We start from the raw sequence: 21,567 nt of genomic DNA, 5'->3' as shown, positions 1-21,567 counted from the left end.
GCAGAATGGGTGTGTCGCCATGTGTGCCCACGGGAACGCGTCCGTGACAGGCGTGACAGGACGCGATTTGCACGCGTCTGTGGCGGCGAAGGTCTCTTAGTACTCACCCCCTCTTTTCCCGTGTGCCGCTCATGCTCTGTTGCCTCTAACGAATGCAAGACTCGGACGACTATGACTACTTCGACGAGTTCACGGAGGCTGACCTCGCCGCCGCTGATGAGGTAGAGAACAAGTATGTCGAGTCTCAGCGGACGCAAGCCCTGCAGCGTACGCCGTCCGAGTCGGAATTACCTCCTGCAAAGCGGCAGAAGACAGTGCACGTAGGGAATGGGCCCAACGGAGCAGTCCCTCAGTGGCCTGCCAATTCAGGGATGTCCACCAATGACCGACTGGCGCGGTCGTCGTCTTTGCACAGTGCAGCGGCAATACTGCCAGACGTACCTCTCGCAAATGGATACTTCAAACCAGGTGTACAATTTGGGGGGAATGGTAGAGCAAGTCCAGCAACAAACAATCATGTCACTGCACAACAACCTCTTCATCCTGCGCGTCCCGAGACGTAGGTTCCCGTGCACTGGGGTCTGTCTGGTCTGCTACAGCAACCACTGACAGTACCCAGAGTTCTAGTATAGCCCGGAACAACAACCATGTCACCCTCCAGGCCCAACGAGCACCTAACTATGCCGGAAGACCTGCGCCGGGTCAGCGAGCTCCTGCACCGCCAACCACTAGACCTATTATAGCCCAGCGGGCCCCTACACCTCCTGTCGCTCGACCCATATCATCTCAACATGGTTCTACTCCCTCCTCTTCTCCGTATGCTGCCCATGGACGGACAGCCACACCGCCGGTTGCTAGGCCATCTCCTGTGTCACGAGTACCCTCAACATCGGCTTTACGACCTCCACATATCCAACGACAACCGTCGGGATTGCGAGAGAGAACGACAACAGACGATGAGAAGCTAAGAAGGGAGATGGAGGGGCTGCGCGTGCAAATGGAAGCGGTGAGATCATGCATTATAGTCTGTATGTGCGCGTATCGTGACTCCCCCTCAGCTCAAGCAAGAGCAGGCCCAACTGCAGGAAACTTTGAGACGAGCCGAAGACGTACGGATGGCCAAGGAAGGTGAAGTCAGTATATTGAGGAAGGGCATCCAGAAAGTGCGATCATATACTTTATTAAGTCTTGTGCATCTCTGAGGACAGTTGTAGACTGCGCAAGAACACGCAGCGGAGATAGCCAAGATCAAAGCCGCAAAAGAGGCGGCCGAAGCGATGCAGCTCAAGATCCAGAATGAGAAGAAGGAAGAGATCGACCGTTTAAAGACACAGTATACGTTCAAGGTACGCATCTTGCTGCCCTCGAAAGCGCTTCGAAAGTATACTTACACTGTGGATCGCTCGATGCAGCAACATGAACTGGAGACGTCTGGTCGTAGCTCTCCCTGGAGCGGTCGTTCTCGGAAGATCAGCAGACAAGCACCTCCGACGCCTATCCGGGTGCCATCTCAGATGCGTGAATGGAATCCTCTCGGCATTGACCACGACGCTGGTCTCATCAACTTCAATGACGCGATCACCTCGACTCAGCAATCGAATGGTTCCAGGAGAGGTCATGAATTTGGACAGGCCGTGGTAGAAAAGCCGAAGATACCTGGTTTCTTCAACGCCTTCGACTCGTCACCCCCGCGGCCGTCACAGGCTGCTAGGGCTAGAGGCAAGCAACATGAGAGCGCGAGGAATGGGCCGAATGCGGAGGTATCCGACAACAACTTCTTCTCGCAACCTTCGACGCAGTATGTGTCATCGCCGAAGCTGCACTCAACCCCTCCGAGTCCGCCGGTTAGTCCTCTGGGTCATAAGCATGCTAGGAAGAACCAAGGCCAAATCCAGCTGGGAATTTGGAATGGCCTCACACAGACGCAGGAGCAGACTCAACGGCCTGTTGATCACGATGTGGAGATGTTCGACGAGCCAAAGGATGATGATGAGTCTGATGAGGCCAAAGAGCTTCCTACCACCGACTGGGCAGCTGAGGTTTGCCGTCTCACCTTATCCATGGCATCGTGAAGCTAACAAGGGGCGAACAGGTACACCGTATCATCCTTACACACAGGTGTCCAGACTCCACGCAGCTTACATTGCAAGTCCTCATGGGCACAACTCAGCTAGACATAGCATCACAAGATCACCGTGATGCGTACAGTCGACTGAGCAAGATTCTGTTGGAAAACATGGGCGTCATGCTCTCGGAGATGGTCGATGAAGACCACACCATCCGAACTATCCTCGATATCCTCGTCGAGATGGCCGACGTCCTCGAGACATCGTCGGCGATGGCCCCACTTATCAGTCTTCTCAATCTGCTGCGGGTACTCGTCCTATGGCTGCCTGCGTTCTCTCGGTTGATGTTTGCGCGACCAGAAGGGGCTGAGGCTGCGGGTGATAGGATCTTCGAGGTCGTGTGCAAGATCATATGCGCCCACGTTGCTCCTGTTGAGGGGGAGAGGTCGCCTGAGTTTCAGACGCTTGCGAAGGAGACGTTGGGCCTCTTGGAAGATGTCGCATGGGTCATCCCTGAAGAACATACGTCGCGGTCTGTGTCGTGTTGTATGTGTTATGGGACATTCGGACTTACAATGCGGCTCGCAGTCTGGCAGCCGTGCCTGTCCGCCAGGACGTCATGTCTATCCTGCTCGCCCCTGCCCACCCGACTTGGTTCCTGTACCACTCTGTTCGAGTCCTGGTGTTGATCGCGTCTCGTAGGTGTATCTTCCATATGCATCTCGCCTGTACTGACGACCTCTATTTAGATCACAGCATATTCCGGAGTCTCCTGACTATACCTGACGAACCCATAGCCATGGATACGGATGAAGCACCAGCCAAGGACTACTCCAAGATCCCTCACATCGAGCAAATGGCTTTCCACCTCAGGGACAAGACACGGACAGGGACAGAGGTGCGTTGCACCACCAGATGTATCACGTACCAATTGACACTTGCCGTAGGCGGACCACCTTAGGGACGCTATCATGACCTTTGTCGCGACACTTTGCATGGCCCACACCGATGCCGTGACGATCCTGCAGCAATCCCAGCTGTTTATCCCCTCAATCCTTGTCTTCCTCTCGAATATCACGACCCCGCTATTCGAGGAGGACCCAGAGCTATTAGACGCGCCCGAGCGGCTCGAAGCGTAAGCCCAAGTCCCAATTAGCCATCTCAACAGCCTGCTGACAGTTCACGACAGCACTGTGATGCGCTCCGTCCGGACGGTATCCGTCCTGTACACACTCGTATTCGCTGCGGAAAATCAGTTCACATTGTACCATAAGTTCCGGAGGGTCTCTCCGCGGGACATCCCGTCGATCTACGACATCACGGTGGTCACCCTCGGCCGTCTGAGCTGGGCGGACCCTCCCCTCGAGGCTACCGAGGAGATGAAGAACCTGTTGGACCAAGCTTTAGGTATGCCGTGCTCTGTATACCTGCCTGGCATCGGAGGCTGACTGCTATCATGTGAAGACTTGTCTAGGGCGTTGCTCGAGACGTTCGTGGAGGGACCCATGCTCGAGATGGTGTGGTCGGCGTTCCAGGTGGGTGACGAGGACGCGGACGCGGAGGAGGGCGGGATGGACGAGGACGATGACGAGGAAGCGGAGGCGCGGAATCAACATCCGCCTTCATCTATCGAGGTTTGACAGTTAATTATCGCGACACTGTTCATGGCGACAGCGGCATCAACTGGTGGGATCTTATTGTATGCGGTGCTTGAACATTATTGGACTCCCCACTTATGTACATGCTCATCATACACAACGTGCTGCGGACCACTTCCTTGCTACATATCTGTATAGTACAACACTGACTGTTCGATTATTCATTATGCTTGTATGCTTGTACGTTGGGTTCTGGGTTTGTTTCCTCTCATGCTTGTGGTCCGGTCGTCCACGCACGGCAGACGCGTTTGAGCCAGCGAGTCTTCTTCGCATCGAGGGCCCTATCCGCACTTCGGAGGGCTGCCAGTTGCCTGGTAGCGAGCACGCATGTCTCGCTCCTGAACTTCGCCACCAGCCGCCGGCGAAGTTTAGCCTGTCCGACAACGGACTCAACTTCACCCCGAGCACAGACCCGGCGAGAGGGCACTCACCATGGAGGGCGACTCCGCGGACGTCGTCGTCCCGGGCAACGCATCGTGCAGCCATCCCCTCGTCTGGCGCACCTCGACGTCCCCAAAGTTCTCGAGCCAGATCTGCCAGAGACACTCCTCCCAGTCCGGCGCGCGCTCGCCCGGGGCGAAGAAGCGCTCCGTGCACCAGAGCGGGTCGTCGCGGGCGAGCACGACGGGCGCGAGCGGCGAGAACGGGAAGCCGGTCTGGCCGCGCGTGGTGAGGACGACAGGGCGGCGCCGCGCGGTTCCGGCGGGCGTGGACGCGTCGACGATCGCGGCGGAGGGCACGGAGGGGTGGTGTGCGGCGAGCAGGGAGGGGTAGAGCAGCTTGGGCGGGGTGGTGGTGAGGTTGGCGGGGAAGAGGACGACGCGCGGGGTTTGGGCGAGGAGGCGCGCGAGGTTGAGGAAGGCGTTGGGATTGGGCGGGGTGGAGGGCGCGAGGTGGACGAGGTGCAGGGAGAGGGTGGTGTTGAGGAGCGCGCTGCGGTGCTGGAGGGTGGCGAGTTTGCGGAGGAGGGCTTCGTGCTCTGGGGAGGCTGGGTCGGTTGTGGTGGTCACTAGCAGGGATATAGGTCCTGTGTGTGTGGTCAGATTGATAAACTGGCGCGAGGTGTGATCGACCTGTCCAGCGTGTCGCCCAAGAAATAACCGAGTGGACGTCTTGATCTGTGGACCAGAGGCAAGCTGTGATTCCTACGGGATTCGCGGCGGCCTTCAGGACGAAAGGGTCAACTGCCTTCGGCGCAGGGTAGAGCGAAGTGACTTTTGAAAGGACGTGCTCGATAGGCAGACTTTCCAGAGGATTCCTGTTTTGAGCTAGGGCTAGAGGTTAACGTGCTGATCGTCACTGGGACTGGTCTCGTACCCCTCCGTGTGGACGCACCTCACCCGACACAGCGATGGCGGGGTGCGTCCACATGGAGGGGTACGAGACCAACTGGGTCCAGCTTAGAGCATACACTCACATATTTCGCTCGCATAGAGTGTGACATGGTTTTGATTGTCAAAGAACCGTTGATACATGGCCATAGAGAACACCAGACAGCTCAGAACGCAGTACACCATAGTCGCCAGCCTCACGAGAGGGCGCTGCCTCGAGAACTGATACTCGACCGCCTGGGGCACAGCAGAGAACGCACGACAGAGCTTTGCAGGTCCAGACAGCGAGACGTCGGCGGTAGGCGAGTCGACCAGGTAGGGAGCCATCTTCTCAGAGCTGTCGAGGTCGTCGGTTGGGATCCGCACGCGGTGCCCGAGCTGAGAGTCCGTTGGGAGTCGACCACTAGCACCCGCACTGGCATGCTGAACTCGATGTCCCGACCGCTTGGTAGTGTTGAGGCTGGGTGATATCCGCACAGAGTCGTCCATTACATAGACGCGTGAAGTCGACGCGAGCGAAGAGACGGGCCTGATTATGGTCAAGAGTCAGAGTCTGCACCGGAGGAGGAGGAGGAGGAGAAGGAGGATGAAGAGCCGCTTGGCGTCAGTGCCAGACGGTGGCTGCAGCTGTAGACAGACGACTACAGTTTGTAGACACCGCACACCTAAACTTAGTAGACGTCATCACACCCGAAGACATGGTGCCGTCAGGAGCAGTCAAGGATGCCAGTGAACGCTGCTCGCAGTACTCAGACCCACCACGCATAAAAAACATGAGACAGTCGCCGCTGTACTACATATTCGCTACATTATCCACAGTCTAACTTGTACATGATCGCGAAGATGACCAACGCGTGCCACGCACAGCACGAAGCTCACGGAGGTCATCAGCAACAGAGAACACACCGGCGACCTGCGAAGCAAGGTCACGCCGCAGCATTTCTGCGTTGCACCCAATCCACCACCTCTGCGAGGCCCGACACGACCGCCACTCCGCTGAGGTCCTCGCCCGGCTCCTTTGCCTCATCCTCTCCCTCAGCGCCTGGTCGTCGCACCAGGAGCGCTTCCAGGCCGCCCTCCTTCGCGCCGTAGTAGTCACTGCGCCGGTGTAACGCGCCGACGGTAACAGACGTAAGCGTCGATCATAGCGGTCACGCAGGAGGCACATACGCAGGCAGCTCGTCGCCGACGTGGACGGCCTCCGAGGGCTGAACGCCAAGCCGTGCGCACGCGCGGAGGAACATCTCGCGCGCGGGCTTCTCGATGCTTTCCTCCGAGCTGAGGAGGATCGTGCCGAGGTAGGCCGTCGCGCCGAGGTCGTCGAGGACCGCGCCTGACAAGACGTATAATTGCAGGCGTAGCGTGCGGAGGACTATGTCAGGCAACCTCCGATATGCATCGCCATAGGATGGGACGAGGCTCACGCATGCGCGCATCGGTGTTGCTGATCACGCCCGTCCGGATACCCGTAGACTGGAGGCGTTGCACTGGGAAAAGCAGCGTCCACAGCCCCGCACGCCACAGCAAGAGAGCACGTTACAAGGGGCTCGTTCGATAGTGGCGCAGGTACGCACGCGTCGGCATCGAGTCATCGTACAGCTTGTACCCCTCCCGCGAGGAGAAGCGGTGCAGGAGGCGGGGGACGATCTCGCCGAGCGAGCGGTCGACAGCTACACCGCGAAGTCAGCTTAGGCGCACCGACAAGGTGAACCGTTTTCATGTAACGCGCGGGGATCTGCTCGCTCGCGCGGAACCCGCCGGCGTGGGCGCACCTTGGGGGTCCGCGCCCGCCCCGAGCGCGGTGCGCCTGATGACCTCGCCCCACCACCCCTCCGCACCGCTCTGGTATGCGGGCTTCTCCTTCTGGACCTGCTTCAGTGCTGTATGCACACATGGACCGCGACAGCGCGTCATGGCCGCACGAGCCGACGGACAGATATCATGATGCGAATGAATGAACGGTGTTAAGGTTGTGTAGACGGAGATGCCAGGGAGGGCTCACCGGATTTAAAGGACTTCTTGAGCAGGTCTGGCGCGAGTACGCCGAGGTAGGGCTCGAAGGTCTGCGAGTACTGCACGTAGATGGGCAGCCGGGGTGCGACGAGCGTGGCGAGCGCGTCGAAGAGCACCGCGCGGATGGCCATCTGTCACTCGCACGCTACCGCAGTAGAACGTCTTCTGGACGCTGCTTCAGATTCAATAAGTCAACTTGAAGAATATGGAGATGATCTTGTATCACGTAGTAGGTCGTCGTTGTGTCATCGACCCGAACTTAGGACGCGACAGCGGCGGGGTGCCGTATCTTGCCTTATTTGGGCGTTTTGTGGCGTTCGACTACGATCACGTGATGAAGTCGCGTCGGCCGTCGACGCGACGCGGACCGTCGTCGCGGAGTCTGAAACACTGTTGCACAACTGCACCCTTCCTCCATCCTCCATTTCACTGAAGTAGAGACTCTGTATTGCTGATGCGCTGAGTCGTCCATCTGCGTTCGCGCTCAAGATGTACCAGTGAGAGGATGTCACAGCATCTTCATGTATTGCATGACTCCGAATGATTTTCACCGCTGATGCGTCTACTCAGGTCGTAATCCGTGCAGGTCACTCGTCGAAGGTAAACAAAAACTTCCGATCCGGACACGGATCAATTTGTAGCTGCTAGTGACACTTGCCAGGGTCTAGCTGCCACTTCGTGAATGCGTTGTGGACTGGCATGGACGTCGCGAACCGTTCAACGACAAGTTTTTTTTGCGTCAGAGAAAGGATAGTGTCTGACGCAGAAACAAACCCGCGGGGCTTTTTTGTCCACGCGCATACAAGCAGCGAGTACTGTCCGATGCTGTTACAGGGCCCATCACTTATGTCCGAGAAGGTGAGCTCAGTAACCCTGGTACGCACCTTTCCTAGTAGAATGTTCAAGTGTCATACATACTGACCGGTTGGCACTTAGTTCATCAGCCGTTCTATTGTGATTCACGGTGTTTGATATCGCCGAGCAGCTTGACGATGCATGCAGCGACCGATGTGCGAACGCTCTACGCTGAGAGCATCTCAACCTAGTCAAACGTCCGTCCCCGTTGAAGGCATAGGGCGTTCTTCAATTCCTACGGATCCCTTACGATTCCTCCCGTGGCCATTCTGATTGAAGTTACTAGCTGCTTTCATGTTCCTGCGCAAGTTCACCCGTGGTGCGTAACAGCGCCGGCATGTTCAAGTGTCGTAACCAATCCGTTGACCAATTCGTTGACCAATGCGTAATCGCAGCTTACAGGGTGCTCTCTGGCGTTCTGCGACCATCCGACCATTTAGAGCATTCGATACTGCCAAAAGAACACCGCATGCATACACCCTACAGTCTACAGCGTAAGTAAATGTTCTGCGCTGACAATGTCTCACTTGGTTGATCAAACATCCCGACTTGAAGGTAACCCCCCACTGGAGTGTTGTCCCGTCATACCCTTCCTGACAGCAATTTTCGTCCTCTAGGCTCCATATGCACGTCGCCTTGGTGATTGCAAGTCTCGCTGCGAAAGTGCAATGCGTCGTAACAGCGATGAAACGTCGATATTTGGCGGCCGAACAGTGGCCGGCCGTCGGCGAACTAACCTTATAGGCTTCCCGCGGGAAGGTTGATATGGGTGCGCAGTCTCCGGAGGACGAGGTGACAGGAGCCGAGCCGCCCATAAAGGCGAGTGACAGGATCGAAGTCAGGCATTCGACCAGAAAGCCACGAGAAGTACGCCACAACGCGCGGCCCACGTCAACAGACGCCTATTGAACAGATCCAAACTATCGTTCTGCCATCGCAAGGATCTGCTGTTTTCCTTGTCCTCTCCGTGTGCGAGAGACGTTGCGATCTCGGGGTGTCGCCCCTGCACTGCTGCTGTGGACCGCGGCAGTCGGGTGGGGCGCGATTTGCTCCCGTAGCGAGGAGACATACGCGCTTGTGGCGTGGGAGGTGTCTGGGATCCTCCCGAGTTTGGAAGGTGCTGTCATTTCGTGCGTTTCATTGAACCTTGTGCGGGTGGAGGCCTCGTCCGTGCGATCTGTCCCTCGCTGGCTCCATCTTGACGCTTGATGTGCTTGTACGCCGCGAAGGCACGCGCTGTGACTGGCTGATCTGGGCCCTGCCGGCGGCGTTGCCTTTCCCAGCGAGTGCTGCCATCGCGCCCATTGCGGACACCCAGATCTCGAGCCTCGGTGGGGCGCAGTGCTTCCTGGCTGCGGCAAGAGCCCGTGCGCGTTCTGGGGTGCTGGCTGGCGGGCCAAGTATAGAGCTGGGCGAGTGCGCCGTGACGTGCCCGTGACACCCCGTGGGCTGGCATGGATCAGCATGCAAGATGTGTGTCATGACGAGCTTCCCTGCAACTACCGGAAACAAATCTGACCAAAAGCGGCAGCCGTGCCTTTCGTCCGAGCACGCTTGGCCGGCAGCTGCTTGAGCATGCTGGGCTGGAGATGAAATACGGGGCATCTGCAGCACGCTCGGCGATGGCGGCGAAGCAGCGAGCGCGTCCGACGATGTCGTCCCCCGATGCGTGGCCCCCAGCCCAGGCAACAGGTGCGCGTCGGTGGCGCAGCAGCGGCCGAGCAAGAGGCGGGGACACTGCGCGTCCGCTTGCGGGACGGGCGCCCAGAGTGGTGGCCGCACGCGTGTTTTGGAAACTGGAGGTGGCGCTGGCGAGGATGTCCCACGCAGCTGCCCTCGCGTGGGACGGGCGAGCTGCCATCGGGCAGACGTCGCGTCGGGATCCACCGCTCAAAAGGGCAGACGGCTGCCTGTGCGCGGCGCTGCCCTCGCCCGGATCTGTGCGATCTCCTCCCCGCGCGGCGTCCCCTTCTCTTGCTGCACGTCTCGTCCCGCCCCCGACGCACGCCAGCGCCAGCCCGTGACACCACCCCCAGCCCCCGCCCATATATATACTCCCCACTCTTCGCTCGCTGCCACCCGCCGTCCTTGCTCTCGCCCGCCACCCTCTTGCGTTCTGCCCCTGTCGTTGTTTTGTAAACCTTGAGTTGTTGCCGGATTTGCTTGTCACGCGCACCCCGCCGTCTGCTCGCTCGCCTTGCCTTTCTCGGCTCGCAAGCCCGCCAGTCGCCGCCCACCTCGCTTGCTGTACTAATGGACCACTCGCCCGTCCCTTTCCCCACGTTGTCTCTTCAGAGCGAAGAGGTGCGTGCACGTAGCATGTCATATCCTTCGATATAGCTCACCTAGTACGCGCCCTCAACATCGCAGACTCACAATACTGACACGCGCCCGGAAAACCCACGGATCCATTCCTCTCCTTCACTCCCTAACATTTGGTAGGCCGAACACCGCGCATATATGCGCCTTCATCATAAGTCGACGAGTTCGCTAACACATTTGCCTTCAGGGTGCCGACCCAACATGGTTCCGCACCGCCACACATCGCGCAAAGGCTGCAGGCGCGCTATCGACCCCATCTCCGACCTCTCGACCTTGCCGCCGCGCCGACGACGCCGACAAAAAGTCAATACCCTTCTTCAGGCAAGCGCAGCACCTCAGGTTCGCCCTGCCGCCCTGCGGCGCTGCTCACGCCTCCGTTGACGCCGTCATCGTCCTTCGCCTCTAATGCCCATGACGGGCCATCCACCCCGCCGGAAGCCAACTCGCCATTGCGCTGGGTTCACAACATGCCCGACTCCCCGACGGCGCTCAAGGGACACACATCCCTCCCGCACGGTGGCTACCTCACTCCGTCGAGTGCGCGTTCGCAGTCCATGTCGTCCGACTCGGGATACGCGACGTCGTCTGCGAGCGCTCGCCCGGACGTTATGTGTGGCCTGGAGACGGGTCTTGGCAGTGTTGATATCACCCCGCGCGACGAGAGGCAGGCGGTCCTGGGCACCCCTGTTGTCCCGGGTGACGTCGCCTCGGTCCTGTCACCATTGCTTGACTTCGGCGAGACTCGTGAAGAGACCCAGTCCAGCCATTTTCTGCTCGTGAGTTGCCCCTCAGCTCTTCTCTGTACTGCGTTCAAGCCCATATACTGAATATATGCGCTTAGGTTCGTAATATTCCGCTGGCGGCACCGTCGGCGAAACTTAAGGATGTATTCGCGTCCACGGGCGATGTCAAGGGGATATGGGTTCGATTCCAGGAGACCGACGGCATTGTGATCCTTGCGTACTACGACATTCGTCATGCTGTACGTGCGAGGCGCCAGATCTCGAGTCAGGCTATGCACGGCCTGGAAGGAGTGCGTCTAGAGGCGATATTTATCGCTCCCGAGGAACTTGAAAAGGTGCGCGGTAACTACCTGCGCATTGAACCGCTTCTAACCACTGGCTTGCCGTACTTGGCCTTACCATCATTCTCTATCTCGGCCACGACGACGACATAGATGACTGGGAAATCGGCATTCGTCGACGAGACGGATGGGACGCTCTACGTGTCTTTCGAAGACAGACGCTTCCAGCCTTCTTCCCTCCAAAACGTTCTATCGTCGTTCGGGGAATTACTGTTATTCGAGGCGACCGAGCCTCAGGCTCAGGCAAGCGTTGATTTTATCGATCCGGAGGCTTCTCACACAGCCCACCCACATACAGGTCTATCATGTTGAGTTCTATGACGTCCGGGACGCCGCAAACGCCTATAGGGCTCTGAACGACCGTACTTTCATGGGGGCGCGTCTGCGGCTATATAAGAAGTCGACTCAGCTGGAGTCGCTGCCCCAGCCTCAGGCTCCTTCGCCGTACCAATCTCGCTCTCCATCCAGGCCCTCAGCATATTCCCTGGCGGTCCCGTCTGCAGAAGCCTCAGTGCAGATCGACAGAGAGATGCGTTGGACCGAAGGTACGCCCATCCGGATTTGGCATCTGATCGTGCTGCTGACAGCCAATTCGTGGTAGGCCGTGTGCGTCCGCGCAGCGTCAGTGCGAGCGAGAACATGGGCGCACCCGACGCTGTCCGTCGGCTGAGAGGCAGGGAGTCCCCGCAGGAGCATAGCAGGCGGTCGTCGAACGACCTATTCTTCGACGCTGTTGGCAAGGTATGCAATTCTACTTTCCGTTTGCCTGTTGACGTACCTCTAGTGCAGGTCCCCACGGCCCCGCAGACTCCGTTGAGGCCGAGGAGCATCAGCATTGGTCCTGACGCAGATGACATGACAAGGCCGCCGCGTCCATATCAATCCTATGATCCATCCTCGTACCACTACCCCGGGACAGCGACCTCCCAACATGGATTGGAGCCCATGTACGACTACCAGTACGCACCGCAGCAATATTTGGGACCGACTGCCAATGGTGCTGGGGATCATTGGGCGCGCGGTGCGCCGCCTGCTCCGACTGTGGAATATTATATTCCTCCGTCACCTAGGAGCGGCCACAATCCGTCGGCGCTGCCTCCCAGCCCGAGGAGACCCCAGCGCAACATGCAACGGTCTGACCTTAGCCCTGTTGATGGTGACGGATACCCACGCTACTCGCCGTCCTCCTCGACGCGTCCTCACATACCGCGCGGGTCGTCGTATGAGCCGTCCGCCGTGGACGGTCGCATGCCCTCGCACACAAACTCGAACAACATGATCAGCGAGAAGAACCAGCTGAACATCGAGGCCATCGAGTCGGGCAAGGACATGCGGACGACGGTGATGATCAAGAACATCCCGAACAAGATGAGCGACAAGGACTTGTTGACGTTCATTGCAAAGGTCTGCCCGCGTCGCATCGATTTCTTGTACCTGCGGATGGACTTCCAGAACGGTGCGTGTCCGCGGGCTGTTCGACACTAGGTTGAGCTTATGCGGAGCGTAGGATGCAACGTTGGATATGCGTTTGTCAACTTCATCACCGTTGGAGACTTGCTGCACTTCGCGAGGACTCAGTTGGGAGTCAAGTGGTTAGTTTAAATCCCTTCTGCTGCGCACTTTCAAAGGTTAATGGACGTATACAGGAACATGTACTCGAGCGAGAAGGTCCTCCAGATGTGCTATGCTACCTATCAGTGCGTCATTGCTTAGACATGTCTGTGTTATTCGCTTACCGTCGCTACAGAGGCAAGGAGGCACTCGTTGAGAAGTTCAAGAACTCTTGCATCATGGATGAGCGCGAGTCCTGGCGCCCCAAGATCTTCTACTCTGACGGCCCGAACCAAGGCCTCTCGGAGCCCTTCCCGCCGCCGACGCATCTCCGCAGGAAGGAAAGAAGCTCGCATAACCGCGGCGCGTTGTTCGTTCCTGGGTCGAACTACCGGGGCGACAGGCGCGACGGGAACGGCGGCTCTACCTTGTACCACCACCGGCCTGAACCACCTCGTATGGCTCAGCGCTAGGCCGACGTTGAGTTACCGTTCGGCTTCGCTCACTTTCTGCTGCGTTGCAAGTCGTCACTCGCTGCTCATGCTCTTCTGGAGAAGCTCGCGCAACAGGTCGTAACTTCGCCTACACTCGTTGATACCCCGTCGACCATCGTCAGAATTGCCTGCTCGCTTTCATCTCGCTTTTTTCGACGCAAGTTCGGCCGTCCGTCCTCTCACGGACGGAATATTAGTACCACGCAGATCACCTCGGCGATCCGGCCTCCCTCGGTTGGCAGTCGTTCCGTCGCAGCGTGGCTCCCGCTGCAGCGCAGCCGGGTGGTTGTATTGTTCCTCACCAGTCGTCGCACGTTCTTCCCCGCCCCTCAACGTTCAACATTTGCTGTATTCATCTCGGACTGATCACTCCTCCATTTCGTCGCAATTTCTCCTCACCCTTACTGCTCTGTTAGTCGATCGCATATCGCAAGCTGTTTTGCTACTGACGTTCTTTCGATGTTACTCACCCACCTCTGGCGGCGTAATGCCAGCCGCGGACTTCTTTGTCGCTGTCTCCGCTTCGGACACTCAAGCTGTCGCTCATCGCACTGTAGACTGTATACTGTAGATTATAGTGGGCTCTCGGAGAGTACGTACTGTGTAAACTCGCAAACGCAAGATGTAATCATGATGAATAAAATGGCTGTGTGCTTCGGAATTTGAGGGGTGCAGAGCTGGCGCATATGCGCACCGAACTCAATAAAAATGATACCGACGGACTTCCCTCCGGCTACAGTATTTCTGCATGTCAGTTGGTGAGACGTCCATTCTACTCGCTGGTACATGTCTATTCCGTATCCACAGGATTCCAGCTGACCGATCCGGCGGGGCCCTGGTCGAGCGCGTCGAGCTCGGCTATGTCGCTCTCTGTGAGGCTGAAGTCGAAGACGTCTGCGTTGGACTTGATGCGGGCGGGCGAGGACGACAAGGGAAGGGGGATGAACCTAGGCACAAGCATGTGAGCTATGCGTGGGTTCGTGGATTCACGAGGGCTGAAGCGACGAACCCGTGTTGGAGGGACCACCGGATGAGGACTTGCCCTGGGTCCTTGTTGAGCTGAAAATGTTCTCCGTCAGCCTGTTACAGTGTGCACGCGTGTAGAGACCAGGCGAAGCGAGTTCGCTTGACGCACCCGGTTCGCGATCTTCACGATGACGGGGTCGTCCGTCTTGCCCCGGACGAGCGGGCAGTACGCCTCGATGGCGATGTTGTGCGCTTTGCAGTACGCGACGATGGGGCGTTGTTGGCAGAAGGGGTGGAGCTGATCGCGGTAATGGAGTTCGGTGATGTTGTGTCATGAATATGTAGGGTTATGCGTACCTCGACTTGGTTCACGGAGGGCGCTTCGTAGCCAGCTGCGGCGATCTCCTCGAGGTGTTTGACGCCACTTAGAGGGGTTCCTCTATCTCTTGGACTAGGAGGTGAGGTTTGTGGAGGACTTACTAGTTCGATACGCCCGCGCTGCGGATCTTGCCTTGGGCCCTCAGGTCGAGCAGAGCCTTGTACGCCTCTAGCCGGAGCGTCTTCCCGGCCCGCGGGTCGTGTAGAAGGACGAGGTCAACATAGTCTGTACCAACAAACACCGTTAGATATCTCATTGACTTCAGTGAGCTGGGAGGACTGCGCACCAAGCGCGGGCCGCTGCAAGGAGTCGGTGACACTCGCTGTGGTCTTGTTGTACTCATGAAAGGCGCTGTCCACCTTCGTTGCTGCGATCGAGGTGCGTCAGCTGCGGCCGGGGTGACCTAGCGGATCTGATCTGGTGGAAGCAAGCCTCACTGATGAAGAGGTCTTCGCGCGGGATGCCGCTCTCTCTGATAACCTCCCCTAGGTGGTCCTCATTATTGTACATCCGCGCGGTGTCAAAGTGTCTGCGGGGAACAATGGTGAATGCGCGTTCGAATGACGCACTATCGGACAACGGTAGTGAAGCACTCACCGAAGCCCGACTTTGAGCGCCTCGCTGACCGCGGGCTTCGTCAAGCTGCGTGGGTCCCTGCCAGCCCTCCCGAACGCGACGCCGAAGCCGAGGACGGGAATCGTATGGCCTGTGTGCTATACGTGAGTAATCATGATCATGCCAGTGAACCTTAAGCTTGTTGGTAAGGAGAATGAAGGCGGGACCAGATCGAAGCTTGGCTTCTAGTACCCCTTGAAGCTTGTCTAACGCTGTCCCCATTGGTGATCGATAACAGGAGCGCAGATTGTATATACATGGACAATGACGGACTATATTCGCACTCACCAGAAGAAAGTCGGATGCTTGAAGATAGGCTCTCTAATGCAGCTGCCATTGTTCGTGAATTCGCGATGTAAAGCGTAGGTGCGGTAGCGGTGGTCGTTGTGCCCTAGAGTGGACGCGCGATGGATCTATTCCTGGTCGGATTTCGCGACGTATAGCGTGTACACTTCGATACTTATAGCGTGTGCACTTCGATTGACAGCTGGTGCAGATGACTTACTCGTTTGACGCCAACCTTGATACACCCACAGCAAAGCCGAAGGCTCACCTAGCAGCTACCGGTGTAGCACACCACGAATCGCCTCGGCATCGGAGCTACTGACAGTGGCTCAGTATGATCCCGGGCGACCTAAGCCGTAGGCTTGCGGACAGCCAGGACGCCATAGGTGCTGGGTGGTCTGTTTTATGGATGTGGACGAGAACGCACTAGATTATACGATAGCAACCGATAGAGTAATGAGCTAGTAATAGGGATGCAGAAGAGCGCAGCACAGCGATCAAGGCAATATCTCTCGATAGGTGACATTCCTCGTCATGGACTGCCCCGGTCGCATGCGCACCCGGGCATGGCTGCGGTGTCGGATCCGCGAGAGCGCCGTATACAGCTGGCCATGCGAGAACACAGGCCTTGTGAGATCGACGCCGACGACGTCGAGCGTGAGGCCCTGGCAGCTATTGAACGTCGTGGCGTACGCAGGCGCGAGAGGGAACTGCCTGCGGATGAGCATGTGGCCGGACTCGAGCGGCGTGCTGAACGAGATGCGCGAGATAAGGATGTCCTCCGCGTCGACGACGCTCACACCGCCGACACCGCGCAGGATACGCACGGTCACAACGCGCTTGCCCACTGCGCGCACGACGACGCGCGTGTTCTTGACTAGCCCCCGGTCCGGCGCGTAGTTGCACATCAAGCGGTAGACGCCGTTTGTCTTCAGCGTCAACACGTGGGCCGGGAGTCCGGGTGGGGGTGTACGCGCAACGCCTGCGAGCGCGGCTTGCGGGGTGACGCCGTCGATTGCGCAGTCTTCTTTCAGCATGTCGAAGCAGCGGTACGTGCGTGTCGCACCGCCGATTCGGCTGAGAATCTCGTTGTTGTACTCGTCAACTTGACTGTTTGTTGGCGCGAGTATGGCCCGCTTGAGACACTTGGCAGGGTCGGCGAGCGCGTCGGGTGGGTAGACGAAGTCAATGAGGTGATCGCGCTCTTCAACTCTCTGGAGGATGTCCAACGGCACGAGAGGCCCCGCACCGTCGCCAATGGAGTCAACGAAGTCGGCGAAGGGCAAATCTTCCGCGTTACGAATCGGTTGAGTGAGACGGCGCACAGCGAAGTGCTGCCAGAGCGCCGACGAGCGTATGGACGCGCCGACAATCTGTCGTCTATTGCCATAGGGAATAACAGGACATGTTTGTCGGAAGTCACCAAGGAGGACTAACACCTTCCCGCCGAAGGGTAGGTTGTTGCGCATGACGCGTCTGCAGGTCTCGTCAACGCACTTCAGGACCGCGTTCTTCGCCATCGGCGCCTCGTCCCATATGATGACCGATGCTTCTCGAATGAGCTCGCCACGGGGGTCGTGGGGTTCTATAGGAGATACCAGATCCGCTTTGTCCTCGTCGACTGGAACCTGCGTCACCGTGTAAGCAGACAAATTGGTGCGTGTCTCGAGGGCACTGTACCTTGAACGTAGAATGCGTCGTCCTGCCTCCAGGATAAAGCTGAGCAGCGAATCCAGAAGTCGCAGTAGCCAACACGATATGCCCCTGAGACCGCAGTTTGTTGCATATAGAATGCACCAGGAATGTCTTCCCTCGACCAGCCTTGCCGTCGACGAACGCGCAGAGCGGTTGTCCCTCTTCCACAGCTTGCAAAATCTCGCTGTAAATCTCGTACTGTTCTGCGTTGAGTTTAGCTGCGGCCTTGCCCGCTCGCGAAGCCAGCAGTTCCCGGTTCTTCCAGTGAGCGATCTCAACCTCGACCTCACGACTGTGGAAGGAAGATTCGGGGAGACCGTACACACCAAGGGACTTGCCATGCTCCTCGAGAGAGCGGCCAATCTCCTCCAGCGCCTGGTTGACACCCACGTTGACGTTATCGCTCTCCTGAATGAAGTCCTGCGCGAATGCGTCCCGGAAAGCCTCCCACGTCGAGCGCGGTTTGCGAACGCACTCGTTGACAAGAAGATGGACGAAGAACATGCGGAGCTGGCGTGGGGTATTGAGCATCTGCACAGCGTCTCTCAGCGCGAGCTCCGCCTTGAGATCCTCCATGGAGAGGCCCAGGCTGTTGGATGGATCCTGCTGCTGTGTTCGTGTACTGCTAGGGGTAGGTGTGCGCAGCGCCGTCATGGCATGGGTGGAATAGCAGCAGTGCCATGCTTTCGCGTTCGCTCGTGTTTTGTGGGACTTGACTATTGCGAAGAAGCCGGTCTTCAGTAAGGGGCTCTCGGAGGCAACGTACATAACTCACATGCAGTCAAGAGGGTCCGGCCTACGGGCGATACGGGCGTGCTACATGATGCCACCCTGCCCAGTGCCTTTTTGAACATCTCCCCAATGAGAACAATGAATAGCTGGGAGAGATAAGTTATGCAGCAATTATGAGGCGCCTAGGTTGTAGAATGTCTGTTGGCAACACCGTCCAGGATGAGTCTCGAGTAGTGGAGAGACAGCAAGATAACGAGCAGCAAGCGAGGAGAGCAGCCACGATGGACTTGGTGCTCAGGGACTTTGCAGGCGGTCCAGGGCAGACGAGAGGTCGCCAGTCGACGTCGACGACGGTCGGCAACGCGTCGTGGATGTGTGGATGTGTGTCGGATGGTTTCATTTGAGCGGGCACATGAAAATTCAGCTGGGAACGGTCACATGACTAGCGCGTCGCAAGAGTGCCAGCAGCGGAGTCAGCAGAAGCGTCAGGAGGATGTTCCCATCCTCTACACCACCATGGGCACGAGTAAACAGACTTCTACGAGCTAAATGTCGTGCTATGTCCAATGGATCCGCGCGAGACTGTTCTACAACCCCTCAGAAGAGCCCGAACAACCGGCCCGCAGCTCAGGCTGTGCCACTCAGTCTTCAATGCAACACCTCAGGCTGTCGAGTTGGATCTTCAACAATGCATCATGGTCATCCTGGCTAGCAATGGGAAGACCCTAGCGACAGGAGGCGTGGAAGGTGGACCAATGGGAGCACGATGAAGCATGGAGCCACGGCCTCGAGGCCTGAGGTCCACATGTTCAAATAGCGGGTATCATTTGGACTTGAGTACCGTCCCGTCAGCTGCCACTCTCCCATCGAGCTCGTCTGAGAGTCGTCTTACTGGATTCCTGATATGAAGCATGGAGCGCCGGTGTTGGACCATCCAAAGGATCGTGGACAGCATAGCGCACTACGTCTATTGGGACGAAGACGACCCGAGACGACCCCGAAACACCGTGTCCCTTGCGCTGACTAGCCATTTCATTTATGAGCGCACTGGGACACTTGTCTGGTCATGTCAGGGCGACCTCGTCCCCTTGCTCAAGTGTCTGCCGAAGGAACTCTGGGTGATCGAGTACCCCATGACGCCGCCAGGCGAGAAACCTGCTCCACGGCCCGTTAGTAAGTATATTCGTACGTCCAGCATATCGCTACACCACGACTATATGTCTGTGACACATTGCCATGTATTCAGAAGTTCAGGAGACAACCGGCTGGACTGGAGTGGGCGAGGGTGGATGCCAACGCCAGGCAAATCAGGCTGTTGTGCTTTAACATGGTTTGGCACCGCGACAACAAGATGCCAGTGGTACGCCTTGACCCAAAGAGTTGTATCCCCGTCCTACGGTCACGCTACGCTCAAGTGCCCCTGTTGCCAAATCTCGAGTGGCTCAGTTGCACGCTTCAGCGTGGTCAGCCGTACGAGCATCTGGAACTCTACGTCTCACCTCCACTCCGACACCTACACATCACTACAAGCACCCGGGCCGCTCCAGAGGAAGGCGACGAACGTGTCATCGAAACGCTCCTCCGTGGCGTAGTTGGGCCGAATGTTACAGAATTTACTTTCTATCGCGTTTTTGTGCCAACTTCAAGCATCCTGTCGATCACGTCAATTATACCTGGCCTCGAACATATACGCATCCGTCTTCCGCCTGTTGGTTGGCGGCGCGTCATGCTAGGCGTACTAGCACGGCTGCCTGCACTGGAGGAACTGATCCTTTTCGATAGCGGGAATGTGGGAGGTGCCAACGGAACTGAAATCGCCACCGACGAAGGCAAGTTTCGTGCTCTGAAGAACCTCTCCCTGTACGTGGACACCTTTTCGACAGGGATACCGATAATGCGGGCGTTGGCTTGCGCACCTCTGGAAAGTGTCCAAGTCTTCGTGTGCGTGCAGCCATGCAACTACGACGTGACGAGCTCCACGGGTCTCGCAGAATTTTTCCAAGCTTGCGGAGAGAACCGGCTACGCCACCTGCGAAATCTCAACGTCTATCAGGTTGCGGAGCCACACGGCAAGCCCAGCATTGTCAATATGCTGATGCTCGAGCCCGTGTGTCGCATCTGGCGTCTGCAGAGAGTGCGTCTGTGGGTGCCGTGTGTGTTCGACATCGACAACCACGACATTACCACGATGGCGCAGTCATGGCCGGATCTACGAAGTTTGCATCTGGGTTTACACCACCGGAAGTGGGAGGAGACTCGCATCAACCTGAAGGGGCTTGAGTCCCTCGCATAGCACTGTCCCGACCTCCAGGATCTCAGACTGGTAATGGACGCGACGTACATACCAAGATGGCTTCCTAAGTATGGAAGCAGTGTCTGCAAACTTCGAAGGCTGGAAGTGGGTAACTCGAGAATCGGGGACCCACACGGCGTCGCGCGGTATCTCTTGCGTTTGTTCCCCGTAATATCATCGGTCCGGGCAACCAGCGGCGAAGGATGGGCGCAGGTACACCACTGGGTCGCGTCGGAGGAATGGAAGAGGAATCAGCGAGCTCATAACACTCTGCAAACGGTGTCCGGCATGCTTAAGGAACCTGGATCTCCGACTACGGATCTGGAATATCAGGATGTTTGGGCTGGCTGTATCGCAGAAGAGTTCGCATAGACCTACCTGGTTTTGGTATAATGTACACCAAAGTCATGAGGTCCGGCGACATCAATATACTAGACGCTTTTGCCTATCTGCAAGGTCAGCACTATAGGATTGAATGTGATTCCCTGGTAGGGGCGTCGACGGCTCTTGGAAGCAAACGGTGGATGTGCGGTGCGCTGGCAATTAAGAGATATATGGGTACACGTATAGACCAACGGAAATCCGCCCCTAGTAGTAGCATTGACGGTCGAACGGCAAGTCAACTACCGCGGTGTGGTTTTGTTCGGTGGCTGAACAATGTTCTCGGCCTTGTCCCCGAGCTTGAGCACCGTCCAGCGTACGACACTAGGGTCACCTCGCATGATGCCATTGAGCGAGCGGAGGGCGCGTGGAGATGCGTCAAAGTCTAGGGTCCAGTAGCTGGAGAAGGTCACTTAGCCACCGATCAGTGAACGAGCAATGATGTACTCACTCGCCGATTTGGTGGTACTGCTTGTGTCGACGCATACGCTGCGGAAGCGTCTTGGTACCCCACGAGTTTAGCCTGCGCACAACACCCCCTCTGTCCCAGACATGTTGAACTGTGCGCTGTACGAGTTCCCTGATGGGTTTCTGTCGGCGACCTGTGAGCACATACGGAGCTGTGTGGTGCTGATTCCAGGCTCACGTATTCATTGTAGTGCGCAGTGATGCATAGCATTTGATAGAAGGGCATGGCGGCGAAGCTCTTCGGGGTGACCTATGGAGGACGTCAAGAGGGTCGCCGTCGCCGTCGAGCACGTCGGTGGCGAGTCTAAAAGCAGTTGGGCCAAGTGAGGAAGGCGTAGCGCGTCCACGTGGCGGCAATTAAAATATCATACCGTGCACA

General features: G+C 57.5%; 9 protein-coding genes across 9 annotated transcripts; 3 read left to right on the top strand and 6 right to left on the bottom strand.

Annotated features, from left to right (window-relative positions):
- Positions 1 to 50: 50 nt before the first annotated feature.
- On the top strand, positions 51 to 3,760 carry C8Q71DRAFT_270472 (uncharacterized protein). Its single transcript, XM_047917426.1, has 11 exons — positions 51 to 559; positions 613 to 1,006; positions 1,059 to 1,163; positions 1,215 to 1,346; positions 1,413 to 2,039; positions 2,093 to 2,598; positions 2,655 to 2,764; positions 2,816 to 2,964; positions 3,014 to 3,201; positions 3,256 to 3,473; positions 3,531 to 3,760. Exons 1-11 carry the CDS (start codon positions 153 to 155, stop codon positions 3,704 to 3,706), a joined length of 3,012 nt encoding a protein of 1,003 aa, XP_047775323.1. The 5' UTR covers positions 51 to 152; the 3' UTR covers positions 3,707 to 3,760.
- Positions 3,761 to 3,932: 172 nt separating this feature from the next.
- On the bottom strand, positions 3,933 to 5,688 carry C8Q71DRAFT_840724 (uncharacterized protein; the record flags this gene model as incomplete). The annotated part of the gene is made up of 4 exons (XM_047926524.1): positions 5,142 to 5,688; positions 4,798 to 4,992; positions 4,156 to 4,751; positions 3,933 to 4,097 (listed from the first exon to the last, which is right to left on the bottom strand). The coding sequence occupies exons 1-4, from the start codon at positions 5,542 to 5,544 to the stop codon at positions 3,933 to 3,935; spliced, it is 1,359 nt and encodes a 452-aa protein (XP_047775322.1). The 5' UTR covers positions 5,545 to 5,688.
- An 82-nt stretch (positions 5,689 to 5,770) lies between these two features.
- C8Q71DRAFT_778354 (HAD hydrolase subfamily IA REG-2-like protein) lies at positions 5,771 to 7,346 on the bottom strand. The gene is made up of 6 exons (XM_047924771.1): positions 7,058 to 7,346; positions 6,828 to 6,935; positions 6,630 to 6,725; positions 6,480 to 6,542; positions 6,226 to 6,388; positions 5,771 to 6,153 (listed from the first exon to the last, which is right to left on the bottom strand). Exons 1-6 carry the CDS (start codon positions 7,197 to 7,199, stop codon positions 5,982 to 5,984), a joined length of 744 nt encoding a protein of 247 aa, XP_047775321.1. The 5' UTR covers positions 7,200 to 7,346; the 3' UTR covers positions 5,771 to 5,981.
- A 2,628-nt stretch (positions 7,347 to 9,974) lies between these two features.
- Positions 9,975 to 13,707, top strand: C8Q71DRAFT_270319 (RNA recognition motif 2-domain-containing protein). Its single transcript, XM_047917425.1, has 11 exons — positions 9,975 to 10,227; positions 10,294 to 10,361; positions 10,433 to 11,021; positions 11,087 to 11,323; positions 11,423 to 11,572; positions 11,628 to 11,874; positions 11,931 to 12,070; positions 12,119 to 12,785; positions 12,837 to 12,921; positions 12,976 to 13,026; positions 13,077 to 13,707. The coding sequence occupies exons 1-11, from the start codon at positions 10,177 to 10,179 to the stop codon at positions 13,351 to 13,353; spliced, it is 2,562 nt and encodes an 853-aa protein (XP_047775320.1). The 5' UTR covers positions 9,975 to 10,176; the 3' UTR covers positions 13,354 to 13,707.
- A 457-nt stretch (positions 13,708 to 14,164) lies between these two features.
- On the bottom strand, positions 14,165 to 15,671 carry C8Q71DRAFT_861193 (Aldo/keto reductase; the record flags this gene model as incomplete). Its single annotated transcript, XM_047927872.1, has 9 exons — positions 14,165 to 14,321; positions 14,384 to 14,433; positions 14,510 to 14,638; positions 14,698 to 14,764; positions 14,821 to 14,944; positions 15,006 to 15,086; positions 15,157 to 15,248; positions 15,317 to 15,425; positions 15,623 to 15,671. 9 exons carry the CDS (start codon positions 15,669 to 15,671, stop codon positions 14,165 to 14,167), a joined length of 858 nt encoding a protein of 285 aa, XP_047775319.1.
- Positions 15,672 to 16,116: 445 nt separating this feature from the next.
- On the bottom strand, positions 16,117 to 16,527 carry C8Q71DRAFT_714217 (uncharacterized protein; the record flags this gene model as incomplete). Its single annotated transcript, XM_047920954.1, has 1 exon — positions 16,117 to 16,527. The coding sequence occupies one exon, from the start codon at positions 16,525 to 16,527 to the stop codon at positions 16,117 to 16,119; it is 411 nt and encodes a 136-aa protein (XP_047775318.1).
- Positions 16,528 to 17,296: 769 nt separating this feature from the next.
- Positions 17,297 to 17,533, bottom strand: C8Q71DRAFT_678962 (DNA helicase Pif1 like protein; the record flags this gene model as incomplete). The annotated part of the gene is made up of 1 exon (XM_047919734.1): positions 17,297 to 17,533. A coding segment is annotated over one exon (237 nt), but the record flags the coding sequence as incomplete, so codon positions are not given.
- Positions 17,534 to 18,957: 1,424 nt separating this feature from the next.
- C8Q71DRAFT_910277 (uncharacterized protein) lies at positions 18,958 to 20,339 on the top strand (the record flags this gene model as incomplete). Its single annotated transcript, XM_047929083.1, has 2 exons — positions 18,958 to 19,215; positions 19,293 to 20,339. The coding sequence occupies 2 exons, from the start codon at positions 18,958 to 18,960 to the stop codon at positions 20,337 to 20,339; spliced, it is 1,305 nt and encodes a 434-aa protein (XP_047775316.1).
- Positions 20,340 to 20,755: 416 nt separating this feature from the next.
- Positions 20,756 to 21,547, bottom strand: C8Q71DRAFT_824195 (ribosomal protein S6). Its single transcript, XM_047926255.1, has 3 exons — positions 21,367 to 21,547; positions 21,172 to 21,311; positions 20,756 to 21,119 (listed from the first exon to the last, which is right to left on the bottom strand). Exons 1-3 carry the CDS (start codon positions 21,412 to 21,414, stop codon positions 20,963 to 20,965), a joined length of 345 nt encoding a protein of 114 aa, XP_047775315.1. The 5' UTR covers positions 21,415 to 21,547; the 3' UTR covers positions 20,756 to 20,962.
- Positions 21,548 to 21,567: the final 20 nt, after the last annotated feature.

The sequence above is a fragment of the Rhodofomes roseus genome (genome assembly GCF_022264815.1).
Source record: "Rhodofomes roseus strain CIRM-BRFM 1785 chromosome Unknown C8Q71scaffold_22, whole genome shotgun sequence".
Lineage (NCBI taxonomy): Eukaryota > Fungi > Basidiomycota > Agaricomycetes > Polyporales > Fomitopsidaceae > Rhodofomes > Rhodofomes roseus.
This window is presented reverse-complemented; position numbering and strand designations above follow the sequence as displayed.

What these genes read in the sequence shown, in the direction of transcription:
- C8Q71DRAFT_270472 (XM_047917426.1), top strand. Translation starts at nt 153, where the DNA reads ATGCAAGACTCGGACGACTATGACTACTTCGACGAGTTCACGGAGGCT. An exon ending in AGACACAGTATACGTTCAAG is followed by an intron (nt 1,347 to 1,412) that starts GTACGCATCTTG and finishes CGCTCGATGCAG; the next exon opens with CAACATGAACTGGAGACGTC. An exon ending in CCTGTTGGACCAAGCTTTAG is followed by an intron (nt 3,474 to 3,530) that starts GTATGCCGTGCT and finishes TATCATGTGAAG; the next exon opens with ACTTGTCTAGGGCGTTGCTC.
- C8Q71DRAFT_778354 (XM_047924771.1), bottom strand. Translation starts at nt 7,199, where the DNA reads ATGGCCATCCGCGCGGTGCTCTTCGACGCGCTCGCCACGCTCGTCGCA. An exon ending in GGCGGGCGCGGACCCCCAAG is followed by an intron (nt 6,726 to 6,827) that starts GTGCGCCCACGC and finishes TTCGCGGTGTAG; the next exon opens with CTGTCGACCGCTCGCTCGGC. An exon ending in CAACACCGATGCGCGCATGC is followed by an intron (nt 6,389 to 6,479) that starts GTGAGCCTCGTC and finishes ACGTCTTGTCAG; the next exon opens with GCGCGGTCCTCGACGACCTC.
- C8Q71DRAFT_270319 (XM_047917425.1), top strand. Translation starts at nt 10,177, where the DNA reads ATGGACCACTCGCCCGTCCCTTTCCCCACGTTGTCTCTTCAGAGCGAA. An exon ending in GCGGATGGACTTCCAGAACG is followed by an intron (nt 12,786 to 12,836) that starts GTGCGTGTCCGC and finishes TGCGGAGCGTAG; the next exon opens with GATGCAACGTTGGATATGCG. An exon ending in ACTCAGTTGGGAGTCAAGTG is followed by an intron (nt 12,922 to 12,975) that starts GTTAGTTTAAAT and finishes GGACGTATACAG; the next exon opens with GAACATGTACTCGAGCGAGA.
- C8Q71DRAFT_824195 (XM_047926255.1), bottom strand. Translation starts at nt 21,414, where the DNA reads ATGCCCTTCTATCAAATGCTATGCATCACTGCGCACTACAATGAATAC. An exon ending in CTGCGCACTACAATGAATAC is followed by an intron (nt 21,312 to 21,366) that starts GTGAGCCTGGAA and finishes GGTCGCCGACAG; the next exon opens with AAACCCATCAGGGAACTCGT. An exon ending in CAGTACCACCAAATCGGCGA is followed by an intron (nt 21,120 to 21,171) that starts GTGAGTACATCA and finishes GACCTTCTCCAG; the next exon opens with CTACTGGACCCTAGACTTTG.